We start from the raw sequence: 15,026 nt of genomic DNA, 5'->3' as shown, positions 1-15,026 counted from the left end.
AAGAGCCCCATGGGGTTAAGTAATAATATGTCCATGGTCATTCAGCCAAAAGCAGTGCTGAGACCGGAAGCCAGGTCCTGCCCACGCCTCCGACACCACAATCTTCCCAACACCACTGCTTCCCCTTCAGAGGGGACCTCAGATCCCCTAGGAGGTAGAAATGGTAGGCTTTCTCCTCGAAGATGGTGGCTCTCCAGCACTACCCACCAGACCAGACACCCTGCTGCTGAACAGACACCCCAAACGCACTCTGTGAAGGCTTGAAAATAAAAGCAGGCAGTGGCTGGGAATTAGAATTGCCAGTTTAGCACCTACACATGTGCACATACAAACACACATAGAGGCACTAACCAAAAAAAGAAAAAAAGTTAAACTTACAATACTTGTACATATTCCTACTTTTAAAAAATGGTATTCGTTGTTTATCTGAAATTCAACTTAAACTGGACATCCCATATTGTATTTGGCAAACCTATTGGGGAAGACAAGGGTGAGCAGAAGGATCTGCCAAAGCCTGCCTGGCTGGTTGCCATCTCTTCAGCATCAACAAACAGACGGGACCAGGGGAAGACTGACTCTCTCTTGCTTTATAGGTTTACTTTGGGAGAAAAGAGAAAACAACTCTCTCCCCAGTTAAGTGATGACTTGAAGGAAAATGAGAGTTGTGGGCTTGCCCAGTAATTGGTTTACCCTTCATGGCCGGCCCACGGTTCCAGGCAGTTCCATTCATCTAACGCTTGTGAGAAAGAGCCTCTTAACCAGAGATATGTTTATTGTTAGGTATAGCAGAGGGCAGGGCAGACCGCTGCCCCATAGCCCAGGCCCAAAATCTTCAAGGAGGAAAGCCCTTCTTAATATCAAAAGATGTCTCAGACCCTTCTGTGAAAGTCATGTGGCTACAAGGTGTGGTTTAAGGAAAGGTCCATGGGTCTGTGCATTCTTGGGCCTCTTGCCATAGTTCCTACCTAGCAGAGAGGTGGGGCCATTGGTAAGCCCTCAATAAATACTTGTAGAATGGATTGAGAATCACAGGGGTTACAGAAGCAAGCCAGGTACATCCAGGAGGAAACTTGAGACTTCATCTAAGGCAGGAGGAGCCTTTTACCCAACCCCAAAGAAACAGCCATGTTCCTTCCACCATGTTCCCAATTCCTGGGAATGGTGGAGTGGAAGAAGCATATATGTGGTACAGAACCAGAGGCACCCCAAGATATTGGCTAGAGAATCCTTTATGGGTTCTATCTGATTTTTTAATCTCTTCCATCTTCTAATTGTCTTTCTTAATGGGCAATGTCCGAAGCTAAGACTAATGCAAGTGGGGAAACTTGTAGTTACCATTCAAGACCTCTAGACTGACAACCATTGTTTCTACCAGTAACTCCTGACCTACTCTTCAGGATACATCAAGGATTCTGTGCTGCTTCAGGACAGTCAACTTAATGTACCAAAGAATCTCAGGCCACGGCCGGACCTTTCAAGTGTACCTCCCAAATACCATCTCCTGCCTGTCTTCCCTCCATTTTGGATTCAACAAGGAAAATCTTTTGGACAAGGTACATGTGGATTTTATCAAATCAGATCTCAAATATTGGGAATTTTAACAGCATAAAATGAAGTTTTTCAAAATAAGGTCTAGAGAGTCTTGGTTTCCTTGTCCTCATCTATAAAATGAGGGAGTTAGTCTAGACCAGTGCCATCCAATAGTACTTTCTGCAATGATGGAATGTTTTGCATTTGTATATATACACGTGTGTGTATATATATACACATGTGTATACATATGTGTGTATATATATATAATGTCCAGTTCCAATATAGTAGCCGCCTGCCACATGTGGCTATTGAGCACTTAAAAAGTAGATAGTGTGACTGTGAAAATGAGTTTTAAATTTTTATTTACTTTTAATTAATTTACATCTAAATAGTTACATGTGGCTAGTGTATTGGACAGTGCATGTCTAGAGTTTAGATTTTAGATTATTTCTTACACCTTTTTCCCTCTCAAAAGAAATATCAATAACCTCAGATATGCAGATTACACCACCCTTATGGCAGAAAGCAAAGAGGAACTAAAGAGCCTCTTGATGAAAGTGAAAGGGGAGAGTGAAAAAGCAGGCTTAAAATTCAACATTAAAACTAAGATCATAGCATCTGGTCCCACCACTTCATGGCAAATAGATGGGGAAACAATGGAATCAGTGACAGACTTTATTTTCTTGGGTTCCAAAATCAGTGCAGATGGTGACTGCAGCCATGAAATTAAAAGACTCTTGCTTCTTGGAAGAAAAGCTATGTACTCTTGCCTTGAGAACCCCGTAAACAGTATGGGCCTCAGTTTCTTCATTTATAAAATGAAGATGACCATACCCACCTTGGGACTCAAATGGGATATGCAGTATCTGGCACACAGCAAGTGCTCAATAAATGCTAGTTATAGACATCCATAACTTGTGTTTTTTAAACATAATTGTAACACCCAATTGCCTATGATCACAAGGACAAAAAATCAACTTGAAAAGAAGGAAAAATAGCTCAGACTGTATCTCAAACCCTGACTGATGGTTTTATAGGTTTTAATTTTATCTCCTCTTGGCCTCCTTCTCCTTGCCAGACACTGTACTGGAGAAAGTAGCAAAAGCTCTGGCCACAAATCTCAGATCCCCCAACAGTGTGATGTTGGCTAAGTTATTTACGCTTCATGCATCCTTAGTTTGCTTATCTGTAAAATGGGAGGAATGTTATCTGCATTCCACCTTCTCTGGATTGTTGTAAAAAATCATAGGAGAAGACGTAGGTACAAAGCTCTCTAAGAGCTCTAAATTATTACCGCCATTCACACTGTTTGAGTAATCTGAACCCATACTTGAAATAGAGCACATGGTGTGGTCTCCTTTCAAAACTGAAACTTCCCATACCTTGCTTGCTAACCTGTTTCTCTTAAGCATAGACAAGTGAGCCAGAGCTGACATTTGCTGAGAAAAATCTTGGTTTCCCTCACACAGATTGAGTCATATATTCAACATCACCTGGTATACAGCCACAAGGAAGAATCCCTCTCTGTATCCTCCTACGCAAAACACCCTGCCCCAAATTAGGCCGTCTGCCATGTAAGACCATTCAGCAGGTCAGCAGCCATTTGGCCAGAGTTTCACTTCCTATAGCCTTAGAAATGCTGGTAGAGGCTACCAAGTGCATCTGACCAGGAAGGATGGCCCTGAAGCCTGGCTTGACCTCAAAGGATCATTCTAAACACATAAAAAGGTCTTTAGAGCTGCATCCTATATGCAGCTGTGGTCTTCCTGGGGACAGGCAGATCAAGGGGCTCCCTGGGTCACTAAACTGAGCAGAGCCCCTGGACCTCAGCATGAGTCTGCATCTGCTCCACCAACACTCTCAGCATCAGCTCTGAGCCAAGGTCGCCCTCAGGAGCCAATGGGCAGAGGAAGGGGAGCTGCAAGGAGGGAGTACTCCATAGGCGGGCACTTGGCTGTTGACCCAGTGACCCCGAGGATGAGGATAATGTAGGGAATGATGAAGGTTGGGGGACACGGGGGACGGTGCGGTTGGCCGCGAGCCTCCAGAAGTCCAGTGCTTCAACACACACAGAGCCCCTGCGGGCTTCCAGGGCCCCTGGATGAAAGACAACTCCACATCATGCCTCAGAGCCACAAGCAGAGATTCGAGGTGTTGCTACAGCAGCTCCAAACAAGGAAGGTTTGCCAGACTATTTCAGCAATAAATCTACCTTGAGTAAGTGATGAAAATAGCTGCAGGACCCTTTAAACCATCGACGAAAGACTTGTTCACTATGCTGGAGTCGTCTGTTGACTCAGATCCTTCCTGGGGGTTGCACAGACAGGGTAAGTGCAGCTTGCTAAGCAGCCGTCCCACCGCAGAGGATCATCTGAGTTTTTCCCCAAGGAAACTACCAGTAGACAGTCCCAGAAATCAAGTGCTTCAGACTGAGCCTCTCAGTGACAACAGAGCAGAGCTGCAGGGCATCCCGCCATCATCACACCTCAGTCACCCCCTAGCCCCTCACAGTTGACAAAGGGCTGTCACATGCATGATCTTGTTTGAGCTCCAGACAACTCTGCAGGGAAGCAAGGGCAAGAAATCCGTATCCACATTTTACCGATGAGGAAACTGAGTCCAAGAAATGACTCAACCTTGAGCTCCTGACTCCCAGGACAGTCTGTCCCACTGAGCTGGCTGCCACTTCCATAGAGACACTAGCAGAAAAACAGAAATCAGGAGGGCGGAGGAACAAGGGCCTTGATCAACACTGTTGCTCAGAGAAGCAAGAAGCGAGGTAGTTTGGAAGCAGCTAACAGTGTCATTCTCGTATTTGGGCTTGCACAGTTGACCCACTGTTCACCTTTGCAGGTCAGCAGGACCTGCATGAAGGGAAAGCTGGGGCTGGTGGACAAGTGGACCAGGGCTCTGTAGCCAAGGACCGTGGCAGCCAGGGGACTCGCTTGCCACCACTCAGGAAGCAGCCCTGGCAGGAAGACGAAACCCAGACAGAGGTACCATTTCTAATGGGGGTCCCCTTTCCCTGGTGGCTCAGAGGGTAAAGAGTCTGCCTGTAATGCGGGAGACCCAGGTTCAATCCCTGGGTCGGGAAGGTGCCCTAGAGGAAGAAATGGCAACCCACTGCACTACTCTTGCCTGGAGAATCCCCATGGACAGAGGAGCCTGGCAGGCTACAGTCCATGGGGTCACAGAGAGCCGGACATGACTGAGCAACTTCACTTTCACTTTCTGTCATTGTTCTTCTTGACTTTGGAGATGATACTCTCTCCTGTCACCATTTCTTGGGGTCCTCCAGAGAAGAGAAAAGTGTTAATACTTTGAGCCTATTGATCCCTGTTTTTCAAAGTGCAACTGGTAGAACCCTAGGGCCGCCAGATGCTCCATGGGGAAAAAAAAAATTGGGAAATGCTGTGCACCACATTCTCCTCCCAGAGAGGCACAGTGCACATGTGACCACGGACCATTTGAGAAGTTCTGTAGTTTAACTTTAACTTGTGGTTTTCCAACCTCACTTAACCACAGATCCTCCCTACACTCTTCACTCCATCTAGGTATCTCTAGTCATCTCTAGAAAAAAGAGCCGTTGGTCTTAGAGGTGGAAAAGCCTTGTTTTGAGTCTTGTATCTTGCTAGCTGTGATGAGCACATCCAAGAAACTTAACTTTGAGCCTGAATTACCTCTTTTATATATATATATATATATATATATACACCTCTTATCACACACACCTCTCAAGGTTGCTATGAGGATTAAATCAGTAAAAATGCTTTTTAGGGACTTCCCTAATGCTCCAGTGGCTAAAAAACCTGTGCTCCCAATGCAGGGGGCCCAGGTTCAACCACTGGTCAGGGAACTAAATCTCACATGCTGCAATTAAGAGTTCACAGGGCACAGCTAAAACTCAGTGCAGCCAAAGGGGAAAAAATAAACTTTTGAAACTCTAAGGCCTGTGTGTGTATGTCTGTGCAACAGAGAAGCATAGATAATGCTTGCTCCTATCTTGAATAAACACACATGACTTACAAGAAGGTCATGTGCCAATGAGACAGGAAAGGGGGAGAAGAGAAGTACCACCTAGTGGGAGGGAAGAGACATTTTATGATGGACAAAAACTAGCATGAATATTCTTGATGCCACAGAACTATACACTTTAAAATGGTTAAAATGATACATTTATGTTATGTATATTTTACTGTGATAAAGAAGTCTGCCAAAAAGAAAAGACAATGATACTAGAGCTTCCTTTTGATTTTTAATTTTTTTCAAGAAAGCACTATACGTCAGGCATGGCTAAATGTCATTTCTTTCTATCACCCACAATAAAACATTTTATGAATGCAATAAACAGCTTTAGAGATCTGGCCACGATGACCATGTTTTTCTTCCCAGACTGCTAAGAAGATTTCATCCCTGGAATCACAGTCTAGCCACAAGGTCTGACTGTTAGAAGAACTGGCTCTGTTCCTTTGCAAAACCTGTTTTCAGGAATGCATATCTGTCATTCCCTAGGACACGTCAAAAGACAATCATTGTTGTATCCATGCTTCAAAAGAAAGCCACCATGAAAAAGCACAGCAAACCTCCAGGAGGACCCTCGGGCATGCCCTCTTCGATCACTCTTGGCTCCTGCATGACAAATCCCACACGACATTCTACTACGGAGGCACCTTCCCCAACAGGAAGGCAGACCTCAGTGGTAAGAAGCCGAATGCCTCGCTTGTTGATCTGGGTGAACCCAATCCTGCAGAGAAGACTGGGCATGCTGAGTGTCACTTCCTCATGCCACTCGCCTTAGAAAATAACCAGCCAAGTCCAGCCAGAGGTGGGAATGAGACTAGTCCTCAATCGCACACATTCCACAATCAGACTGCCTGCACTCAAATGACCCCCACTTACTTACTGTGACCTTGGGCAAGTTATTTAATCTCACTGAGGCTCCATTTTCTCATATGTGGAGTGGAAATAATAATAATACCTCCATAAGGCTATTATGGACTTCCCTGTTTGCTCAAACGGTCAAGGATCTGCCTGCAATGCAGGAAACCTGAGTTTTCCAGGAAAATCCCCTGGAGAAGGGAATGGCAACCACTCCAGTGTTCTTGCCTGGAGAATTCCATGGACAGAGGAGCCTGGGAGGCTGCAGACCATGAGGTTGCAGAGAGTCCATGACTGAGTGACTAACGTATTATTATTAACACTAAGGCTATTATGGGGATTCAGTTAATGCATGTAAAATACTTTGCACAATTCTCGTCCCACAGTCAGCACTTAACACATAGTAACTATTAAGATCATTATTAGTCTCTCCATCACCTGACTCAGCCATCAAGTACCCAACCCAGATCATGAGATTAGGGCTCCCTGAAGCTGCCTCAGCCACCGTGGCTCTCCAGGTGTCTCAGCATCTCCTTGCCTCTCTTCCCATTAACCCAAAGGTGATTACAGTTGGAAGTCAACTGTCCATCCCCATGCCTGCAACTAATAAGCTCTTGTTGCCATCCTATCTCTACAGACAAACAAGGGACTATGACGCTGCACCAGGGCAGAAGCAGCCACTTGTTCAAGGATCCTCCTGCAGAACGATGTCTTTTCCCTCCTGTAGCACCTGCTGCTGGCTCAGAAAAAAACATGCCTGGGGACGTGAAGAAGAAAAAGGTGTGTGTGTGTGTGTGTGTGTGTGTGCACGTGTGCACGCACACACGTGCATGCTTAAAAGATTGACCTCAGTCTAGGAACGAGGTGACTCAGAGAGATGTCTCCAAGAACTGGCCTTACTTGCTTCCGAGCTCACTGTGTGGAGTTGGACTAAAGGGGTAGTAATTCACTAAATGTTGAAAACAGTGAATAAGAGGAATTTCAGCTGCCCCCCATTAAAGCAGATGGTGTTACCACACTGATGGCAACAGAACCCTTTACTCTGTTAAGGGGCTGAGGGTTATCTGTAAGCATGTAAGGACCGAATTTGAGTTTGTCAGCAGCTGACCCACTTCAAACTCAAAATGCTTGGAACCTGGCAAGGGTTTTGCTTCACTGAGGGTCTGTCACCTTTGAAAATGTAGGATAAATTTTGCAGGTTTATCAACCCTTTTGGAAGTCTCAGGTGAGAGTGAAGGGGCTTCCCCCTTCAGAAGTTTCAGGTACATCTTCCTGAACTTGTGCCGAGTGGGACTGAGCAGGAGCTCTGGAATGTTCAGCCATCGTGGCAGCTGGGTGACTTGGGCGAGTGGTTCACCGCTGAGCGGCTCCTCCTCTGCGCACAGAGATGATGCCAGCCTCACAGGGCTGATGGAAGATGAAAGGAAATGAAGCGCTTGTGTGAAAGTACCTTGTGTCCAATAGGGACCAACAGCGACGTCAGTGGAGATTCATGCCATCTGAAGTGGCCCTGAGGAGCTGTGGGCACGCCAGCTGGTCCCAATGCCAGTGAGGAGGTTGTTTTCTGTCCAGGATTTTCTCAGGCTCCCTATGTCTAAGGTGATCTCAATCTTTCCATTCACACCAGAAGGACCTCTGGCTTTTCAGGTTCCTTTGGACCAGGAGTAAACAGCAGGCCTGACCTGCCAGGGTCACCCAGGCCCAAGGAAAGTCCTCAATCTCACACACAGATCATCCCAGAACTGAGCCAGGCTCAGAGGATAGGAATCTCCCCCATCATTCCATGTATACGATTTAGCAGAGGAAAGCAATATTTTCCACTATATTAAAACTCTGTAAATTTTTAATTACAATGGAGAAATTTAAGGCTTGGCTTGTCAGCCATATCTCACACGAACCATTTGAGTTTCCACATAGATTTCCCAATGCAAACCTTGTCAAACAAAATACAAAGGTCGGTATTCAGAAAAGGGCAGTTGGTGGGCAGCTGGCACCTGGAGAGTGGAGATCTCTAGGAACAGAAAGATCCTATGTGCATGCATTGGGTTAATCACTTTCTTAACGTCTCAAAGCTATACATATTACCCTGAATGTCGCTGGGTGAATTTCCTCCTCATTCAACTCTAAACACGTAGGATGCTTGTGTGTGTGTCTGATCTTTTTTTCTTTTTGAACACTAAAAAGTGAGAAACATTTTTATTTTTCCTCCTGTGAAACTGAACTCCCTGAAACCCAGCACACATATACATTTCATAGAGACGAGTTCATATGTTAAAAGCTGCAAACTAAAAGGAATAATTTTTAGCAACTTCTGAATAATTGGAAACAGGAAGCTCTAAGTACCACCCCTCGTGCCTCTCTCTCCCCCACCCCACCGTGCAGACACACACCGATGTTTTGGAGCTTTTTGGACATAAAGGAAACTGGGTTAAAGCTGTAGTTGATCCTGATACACAGTGATTTTTTTTCTAGCTATCTTCATATTTCAGATGTGTGGAGACACCTAGGTATTCAGTATTAAACTCTAATGACAGAAGAGTCTTCTCTCAAAGAAATATTATAGAAATAAGCCTAGTTCCAAACACTATTGTAACTATGTATAATTAACTCATTTAATCCTCATGGCAATTTATGAGGTGGGCAGTATGATTACCCCCATTTTACAGAAAGAGAAATTGAGGCTTAGAGAGATTACACAAGGCAAGCAAACATACAAATGTGTATTCCTATTTCTGCCCTTTCTTACCTGAAAGGTTGCAAAGTCCACAGTCTGAGCCTTGCCTTTTTCCCCATAATGACACAAGTCAAGATTTTTCCCTCTCCAGACATGGAAATCTCAGCTCCAACATGTCAATCTGGCTCAGTTTCCAGACTACAAGAGAAAGAAAGACTGTATTTCCTCACAAAGGCTCTTGAATTTACCATGTTTTTACTTCTCAGAGCAGCTGCAGACTGGGTTAACGGGGACATAACCGAGTCCCCACCAACCAAAGCAGCCCCACTCTAGTGAGTTGACCGGCTTCCAGGTTGGTCAGTTTTCCTTCTCAGCCCTGGATTCAGAAGCAACATCACACCCAGGAGCTTCTGATGCTGGAGAGTCAATAAGATACCATATCATTTATCCCTTGCAGCCAGCAGGATTTAGATATCTGCCATATTGGAGTCTGTTTGTTTTTACATTTTCTCCAGGTACCTAAAGCTTTGAAATTACCTCTTATCTCAGAAGAACCACCCAGAGTCCTGGACCCCCTGAGGAGTCAACTTAAAGCCAGTGAGCCCCCAGCAGAGCTCTTCATCTTCCCTGTGGAGATTCATTATCATAGCCAACACCCGCCAAAAGGCAAGGCACGAAGAAGAGGTGGGTCCCTGTGAACGTGTCTCCTGAGGGAAAGAGGCAGGCCAGGAAGGACTGGGGTGTGGGACCCGCTCATGCAGTCCTATCCTAAATCACGGCTAACCCTCTCCAGGGTCGCCCCCTTAAGAGAACTTTTTAAAAAAGAAACAAAAGGATAAATCTGCAAGTAGGTCTCTGCTGGTCATATTCAACTCAGTTTTTAAAATATGCATTGAGTCCTTCATTAAGCAGAGCATTTTGCTAAACTGTGGAAGAAAATGGCAGTCAGCCATACACATAAGTCTAGGGCACCATAGATGTTATAAAGGTGCAAGAATTTTCAGGCAGCTTACAACAAGTAAATGCCATATACAATTGAAATTGAAAAAATAAAAACCTGGTTAAAAAGAGTAGAGAAATAAATTTTATCAGACATCTGCAATGAATTCATTGCCTTTGTTAAGCACTGGATTTAAATGAGCTACCTGGCAGCCAGGATAAAAAGGATATTTGGATCTTTGGATTTTGGTTTTATGAAAGATCAAAGTTTGTCTGAAGAGCCACTTTCCTGATTTTTCATAGTTTATTCTATTGAAGTATAGTTGATTTACAATGTTGTGTTCATTTTTACTGTACAGCAAAGTGATTCAGTTATATATATAGAGAGAGACATTCTTTTTCATATTCTTCTCCATTATGGTTTATCACAGGATATGGACCACAGTTCCCTGTGCCTTACAGTAGGATCTTGTTGTGTATTCATTCTATATATTCCAGTTTGCATCTGCTAACTCCAGACTCCCACCCCATCCCTACCCACCCCCTTCTCCTCCTTGGCAACCTTGTCTGTTCTCTGTGTCTCTGAGTCTGTTCCATTTTCCTGATTGTGAATTAGGTAACGTTATTGTGTAACATTAGATGATTTCTACAATCCTTGTCAGGAAAGAGATTTTGCGCTTCTAAGCAAAGCGCTAAGAGAGTGTGGGTAAGGAGAGATCAATTCCAACCTAAGACTCAGAAAGAGGCTTCTGAGTGACCACTCAGTTCACCCTGCACACAAGCAGAAACTTTCTGATCTTCCCAAGCCATTCCACAACACCCTGGCCAAAGACACATTATTGCCCCCTGGGAATTTTCTGGGCAGCCTGAGGCAAAAGGCAACTCTCTAAACAGCTGACTCCTTCTGAGCTTTCTAGAAACTTCAGCAAAAACTGCCACTGATTTCTCAGTTTTCGCTCTCCAGCTGTTTGGAATTCTCACTATGAAGAATGTCATAACTGTTAAGCTTAAAAGACTGGTCAATGGAAGGATGCATAAAGGAACTTTCTGAGATGATGAAAATGTTCTAAATCTTAGTCGGTTGCATGGATATATACACTTATCAAAACTCATTGAACTGTTTACTTAGGATCTGCTTGCTTTCACTGTATGTAGATTTTACCTTTCAAAAAAATTACACAGCTCCTTAAAACATACACACATATACACACACAGTATTACAGTATTTTTAAATGCAGGGTTTTTAAAATTATTATTCAGTTCTAATAAGGCCAATAGATTGGGAGACACTTGCTAGTGAAAAAGATAGTCTGTTACTCACAGTTCCCAAGAGCAGAGGGCATGCCACGTCCCACAGGGCCACATGGAAAAAGCCAGGGTCAGTTAGGAGGCAGAAGTGCTGGCAGGGGGCACAGGGGTGGCGGGGGGGGGTTGCGGGGTGGGGACAGGGAATGGGCAAGAGTCTTTATTCCATTTTTGGCAGGAAGAAATGGGCGAGGCAGGGCAAGCAGGCTAAGCAGGTTTGTCATTGGCTAGTTGGAATAATTTGAGCAGACTCTGCATCAGGGCTGTCCCTGGTTGTTGGGTACCTGGCCCTGGGGTCATAAAGGCAGGGTTATAGTGGCCTGGCAGAGACAGGGAGGCCTGGCGTGCTACAGTCCATGGGGCTGCAAAGAGTCGGACATGACTTGGCAACTAAACAACAACAGCATAGTGGCCTGGAAGTATAAGAGCTGTTTAAAGGAGGTCATGCCTGGGGAGAGCGGGGAGGGGCTCGAGACCGGTTAGTTTCCATATGAAATATACACTTGCAGGTGGTCCTTCACTGTCTCAGGGCCTGGCTAGCCCAGGGAGAGACAGTCTTCCCAGGGTCAGTAAAGTCCCAGAAGTCAAAACACTGGAATAAAAAGACATGCTCACTGATTCACTCTGCTGAACGCCTGAAACTAACACAGCACTGTAAACCGACTGTGCTCCAGCTTTTAAAAGAACATGCTTAATGCACGTAAAGACAGGACTATCAGCAGGACTCAGGTGAACCCTGAGTATCTCCCATGATGACCCTGGAAGGAAGGTCACCAGGACATCATGCACCAGATTCTTAAGCCTATTAGATCCATTGAGCTTGCTAGCACACTGCCAAATGAAAACCAGGAATAACATACAGAGAAAGTGAACACATTGAGTTCCTCCTTCTTGTGTATGTCTATGAGGACTCTTTCAGTAACAAGTGTTAGAAGCCTAACTCAAACTCTCTTAAGCAAAAAAAAAGAAATGTATTTGCTCATGTAATTGGATAGGTCAAGGATCTGCCAGCTCCAGGCCGAACTGGACCCACATTTCAGAAAATGTCCTCTGGACACTATTTGTCTGAGTCTCTCGTCTCTGTTAGTCTTTCCTCTCAGGTAGGTTGTCTCCATGTAAAGATGGCCTCTTGCAAATCCATGATAGCTTGTTAATCCCAGTAGAATGGATATACCTCTTAAAAGCTCTTGAAAAAAGTACCAAAACTGCCTCTGATTGGCCAGGCTTGGGCTCTGCCTCCTCCCTGGACTCAATCACTGTGGCTAAGACAGTGAGATGCCCTCATAGCCAGGCTTCAGTCACATGCCCATCCCTGGAGTCAGAGAATAGATCTCCCAAAACCACATGGGGTGAGTGACAGAGATGGGTCCCCAAAAAGAAGAGACAGGGACTTCCCTGGCAGTCCAGTGGTTAAGACTCCATGCTTCCAATGTAGGAGGTGCAGGCTTGATTCCTGGTCAGGGAACTAAGATCCCCCATGCTGTGGCCAAAAAAAAAATTTTTTTAAAGGCTGAATGTCTGGAAAATTCCTGATGGACCAGTGGTTAGGACTCTGTGCTTCCACTGCTGGGAGCATGGGTTCAATCCCTTCTCAGGGGACTAAGAAAAATAAATAAAATAAAAAGCATTAAAAAATAAGTAGTTTAAAAAAAAGAAGAGACAGCTAGCAAAACCCACAGATGTCTACCACAACTTGGCTTTCTGTCTATCTCCTAGGTGCTCCACGCCCTGAGTCAGCACCAGAAACAGAAGAAGAGCATGGGCCGTCATGGAGACCTCCCCTGAAGCAGGTGTCCCTAAGAAGGTCAAGGGCGTTAAGAGTGCATCTCCCAATGGACACAGACAGGGACACACTCTCGCCTCAAGGTAGCTACTCTTTCCCTCCAGCATCCCACAGGATCCTGCTCCAGAGGGGAGCAAGGCAAGACATGTCAGGGTCCCCAGCCATGAAAAACGAGTCTAGAAGGGACAAAGCTCCTCCCCAGCTACTTGAAGGTGCTTCTGCTCAGACAGCTGCTGCCGTAACCAAAGTGCCATAGTGAAAACAACTTTGTATCTAGCTCACTACTTACTAATCAAACCCCCTAAGAATATATTCTATGGGCTTCCCAGGTGTCACTAGTGGTAAAGAACCTGCCTGCCAATGCAGGAGACATAAGAGACGTGAATTTGATCCTTCTGTCAGGAAGATCCCCTGGAGAAGGAAATGGTAACCCACTCCAGTATTCTTGCCTGGAGAATCCCATGGACAGAGGAACCTGGTAGGCTACAGTCCACGGGGCTGCAAAGGGTCAGACACGACTGAAGAGACTTAGCACACAGGAATATATTCTGATTGCAGATGTAAAACAGCACCAAATTACTAAACATTTGCTGCACGCTCTATAGTTTCTCCTATCTTTTTAACCTAATCTACTTAGGAATATGTGTTTATTCATTAAAAGTTCATAATATCAATAAAAGTCTTCATTTTTTCAAAACATCATATGAACATCTGAAATTATGTATATATCAAAGTGTATACTTTTAGGTGTGGATAGGTTGGAAATAATGGGCCATATTTAGAAAGCTCTTCACTTTTAGAAAACAACCTCCTTCCCCAAGGGCAAGATGACAGGATCACAGATGCTAGGTGATCTCTGACTGGTGGTAATCAGAAATAGAAGGAGGCACATTAATATTTAAGTTCCTCCTCAGTACCAGGCACGCTGCTCAATTTTTAACACATCTCATCTCATTTGCTCCTCACAACAGTCCTACCCTCGTTTCACAGATCAGATATCTGAAGCCCTGGGAGATGAGGAACTTGTCTGAGGTCACGCAATTACAAGTGGCCTCACTGGGCTTGGAGCTGCCTTCCAATCTCAGAATCTGTACACTTTCACACTGCACTGCCTCTCAGAACAAACAAAGCAATGAACCCAGGTCATGACATTCTCGACACATTTCAGTTTTGAGAATGGTCTTTCGATTTTTTTAACTGTGTATTATGATATAATTTTATTTTGTCATTTTAGGCATAAGACAGTAATAGTATTTATGTAGTTTATTTTTAATTTTCAACTTCATTTTTTTAATGGGGTATAATTGCTTTACAATGTTGTGTTCATTTCTGCTGTACAAATGAAGTAAATCAACTGTGTGTATACACACATCCTGTCCCTCTTGGACCTCCTCCCCACCCTCCATCCTGCCCCTCTAGGTCATCACGAGGCACAGAGCTGAGCTTCCTGTACTTTAGCAGGTTCCCACTAGCTATTTCAGTTCATGGAGCTCAAAATCAAAAAAAAAAAAAAACAACCCAATCAAAAACTGGACGGAAGACTTATTAGACATCTCTTCAAAGAAGATATACAGATGATTAAGGAGCACATGAAAAGATGCTCAACATCACTAATGATTAGGGAAATGCAAATCCTTTGATTTTTGAGGCAGGGGCTTGTTTACCATCTCTCTCACCTGAGAGTTAATCGTCCTAAAGAATTTGAGGTTTTTTGTGAAAAATCCGAACCTGGCAAGGATCACCCTGTGAGCAGACAGGTAGGAAAGCAGCTTCCCCCTGTGAACCACGGTGTTGGCGGCACAGCCTGGCCCCCAGGAAGACGGCAACACCAGGGAATTTTGTCTTCAGTGCTGCTCACCTCACCAGCCCTCCACCTGTTTTGAGCTATTGTGTCCACTGGGGGCTGAGGATCTC

General features: G+C 44.7%; 2 protein-coding genes across 6 annotated transcripts in view; one reads left to right on the top strand and one right to left on the bottom strand.

Moving 5' to 3' along the window:
• The window catches only part of LOC122698796, an 83,711-nt gene extending 72,312 nt beyond the window's left edge, over positions 1 to 11,399 (bottom strand). For all 3 annotated transcript variants that reach the window (XR_006342421.1, XR_006342420.1, XR_006342419.1), the window contains exons 1-2: positions 11,346 to 11,399; positions 9,158 to 9,283 (exon numbers count right to left, since the gene is read on the bottom strand). The gene's annotated coding sequence lies outside the window, so the exon portion shown is untranslated. The remainder of the gene's footprint in view (positions 1 to 9,157; positions 9,284 to 11,345) is intronic.
• Positions 1 to 15,026, top strand: part of KIAA2012 (KIAA2012 ortholog) — a 127,662-nt gene that overhangs the window by 18,500 nt on the left and 94,136 nt on the right. The window contains exons 4-9 of one of the 3 annotated variants that reach the window (XM_043910381.1): positions 1,398 to 1,553; positions 4,387 to 4,529; positions 6,046 to 6,232; positions 7,049 to 7,191; positions 9,601 to 9,769; positions 13,046 to 13,195. In XM_043910381.1, coding sequence (XP_043766316.1) covers positions 1,398 to 1,553; positions 4,387 to 4,529; positions 6,046 to 6,232; positions 7,049 to 7,191; positions 9,601 to 9,769; positions 13,046 to 13,195 — 948 coding nt within the window. Of the gene's footprint in view, positions 1 to 1,397; positions 1,554 to 4,386; positions 4,530 to 6,045; positions 6,359 to 7,048; positions 7,192 to 9,600; positions 9,770 to 13,045; positions 13,196 to 15,026 lie in introns of all 3 variants that reach the window. The other 2 variants (XM_043910380.1, XM_043910384.1) reach the window with 2 other exon arrangements.

Source organism: Cervus elaphus, chromosome 8 (genome assembly GCF_910594005.1).
Source record: "Cervus elaphus chromosome 8, mCerEla1.1, whole genome shotgun sequence".
In the NCBI taxonomy this organism is placed as follows: domain Eukaryota; kingdom Metazoa; phylum Chordata; class Mammalia; order Artiodactyla; family Cervidae; genus Cervus; species Cervus elaphus.
Note: the sequence above shows the minus strand (reverse complement) of the source record. Positions and strands in the feature narration are given on the sequence as shown.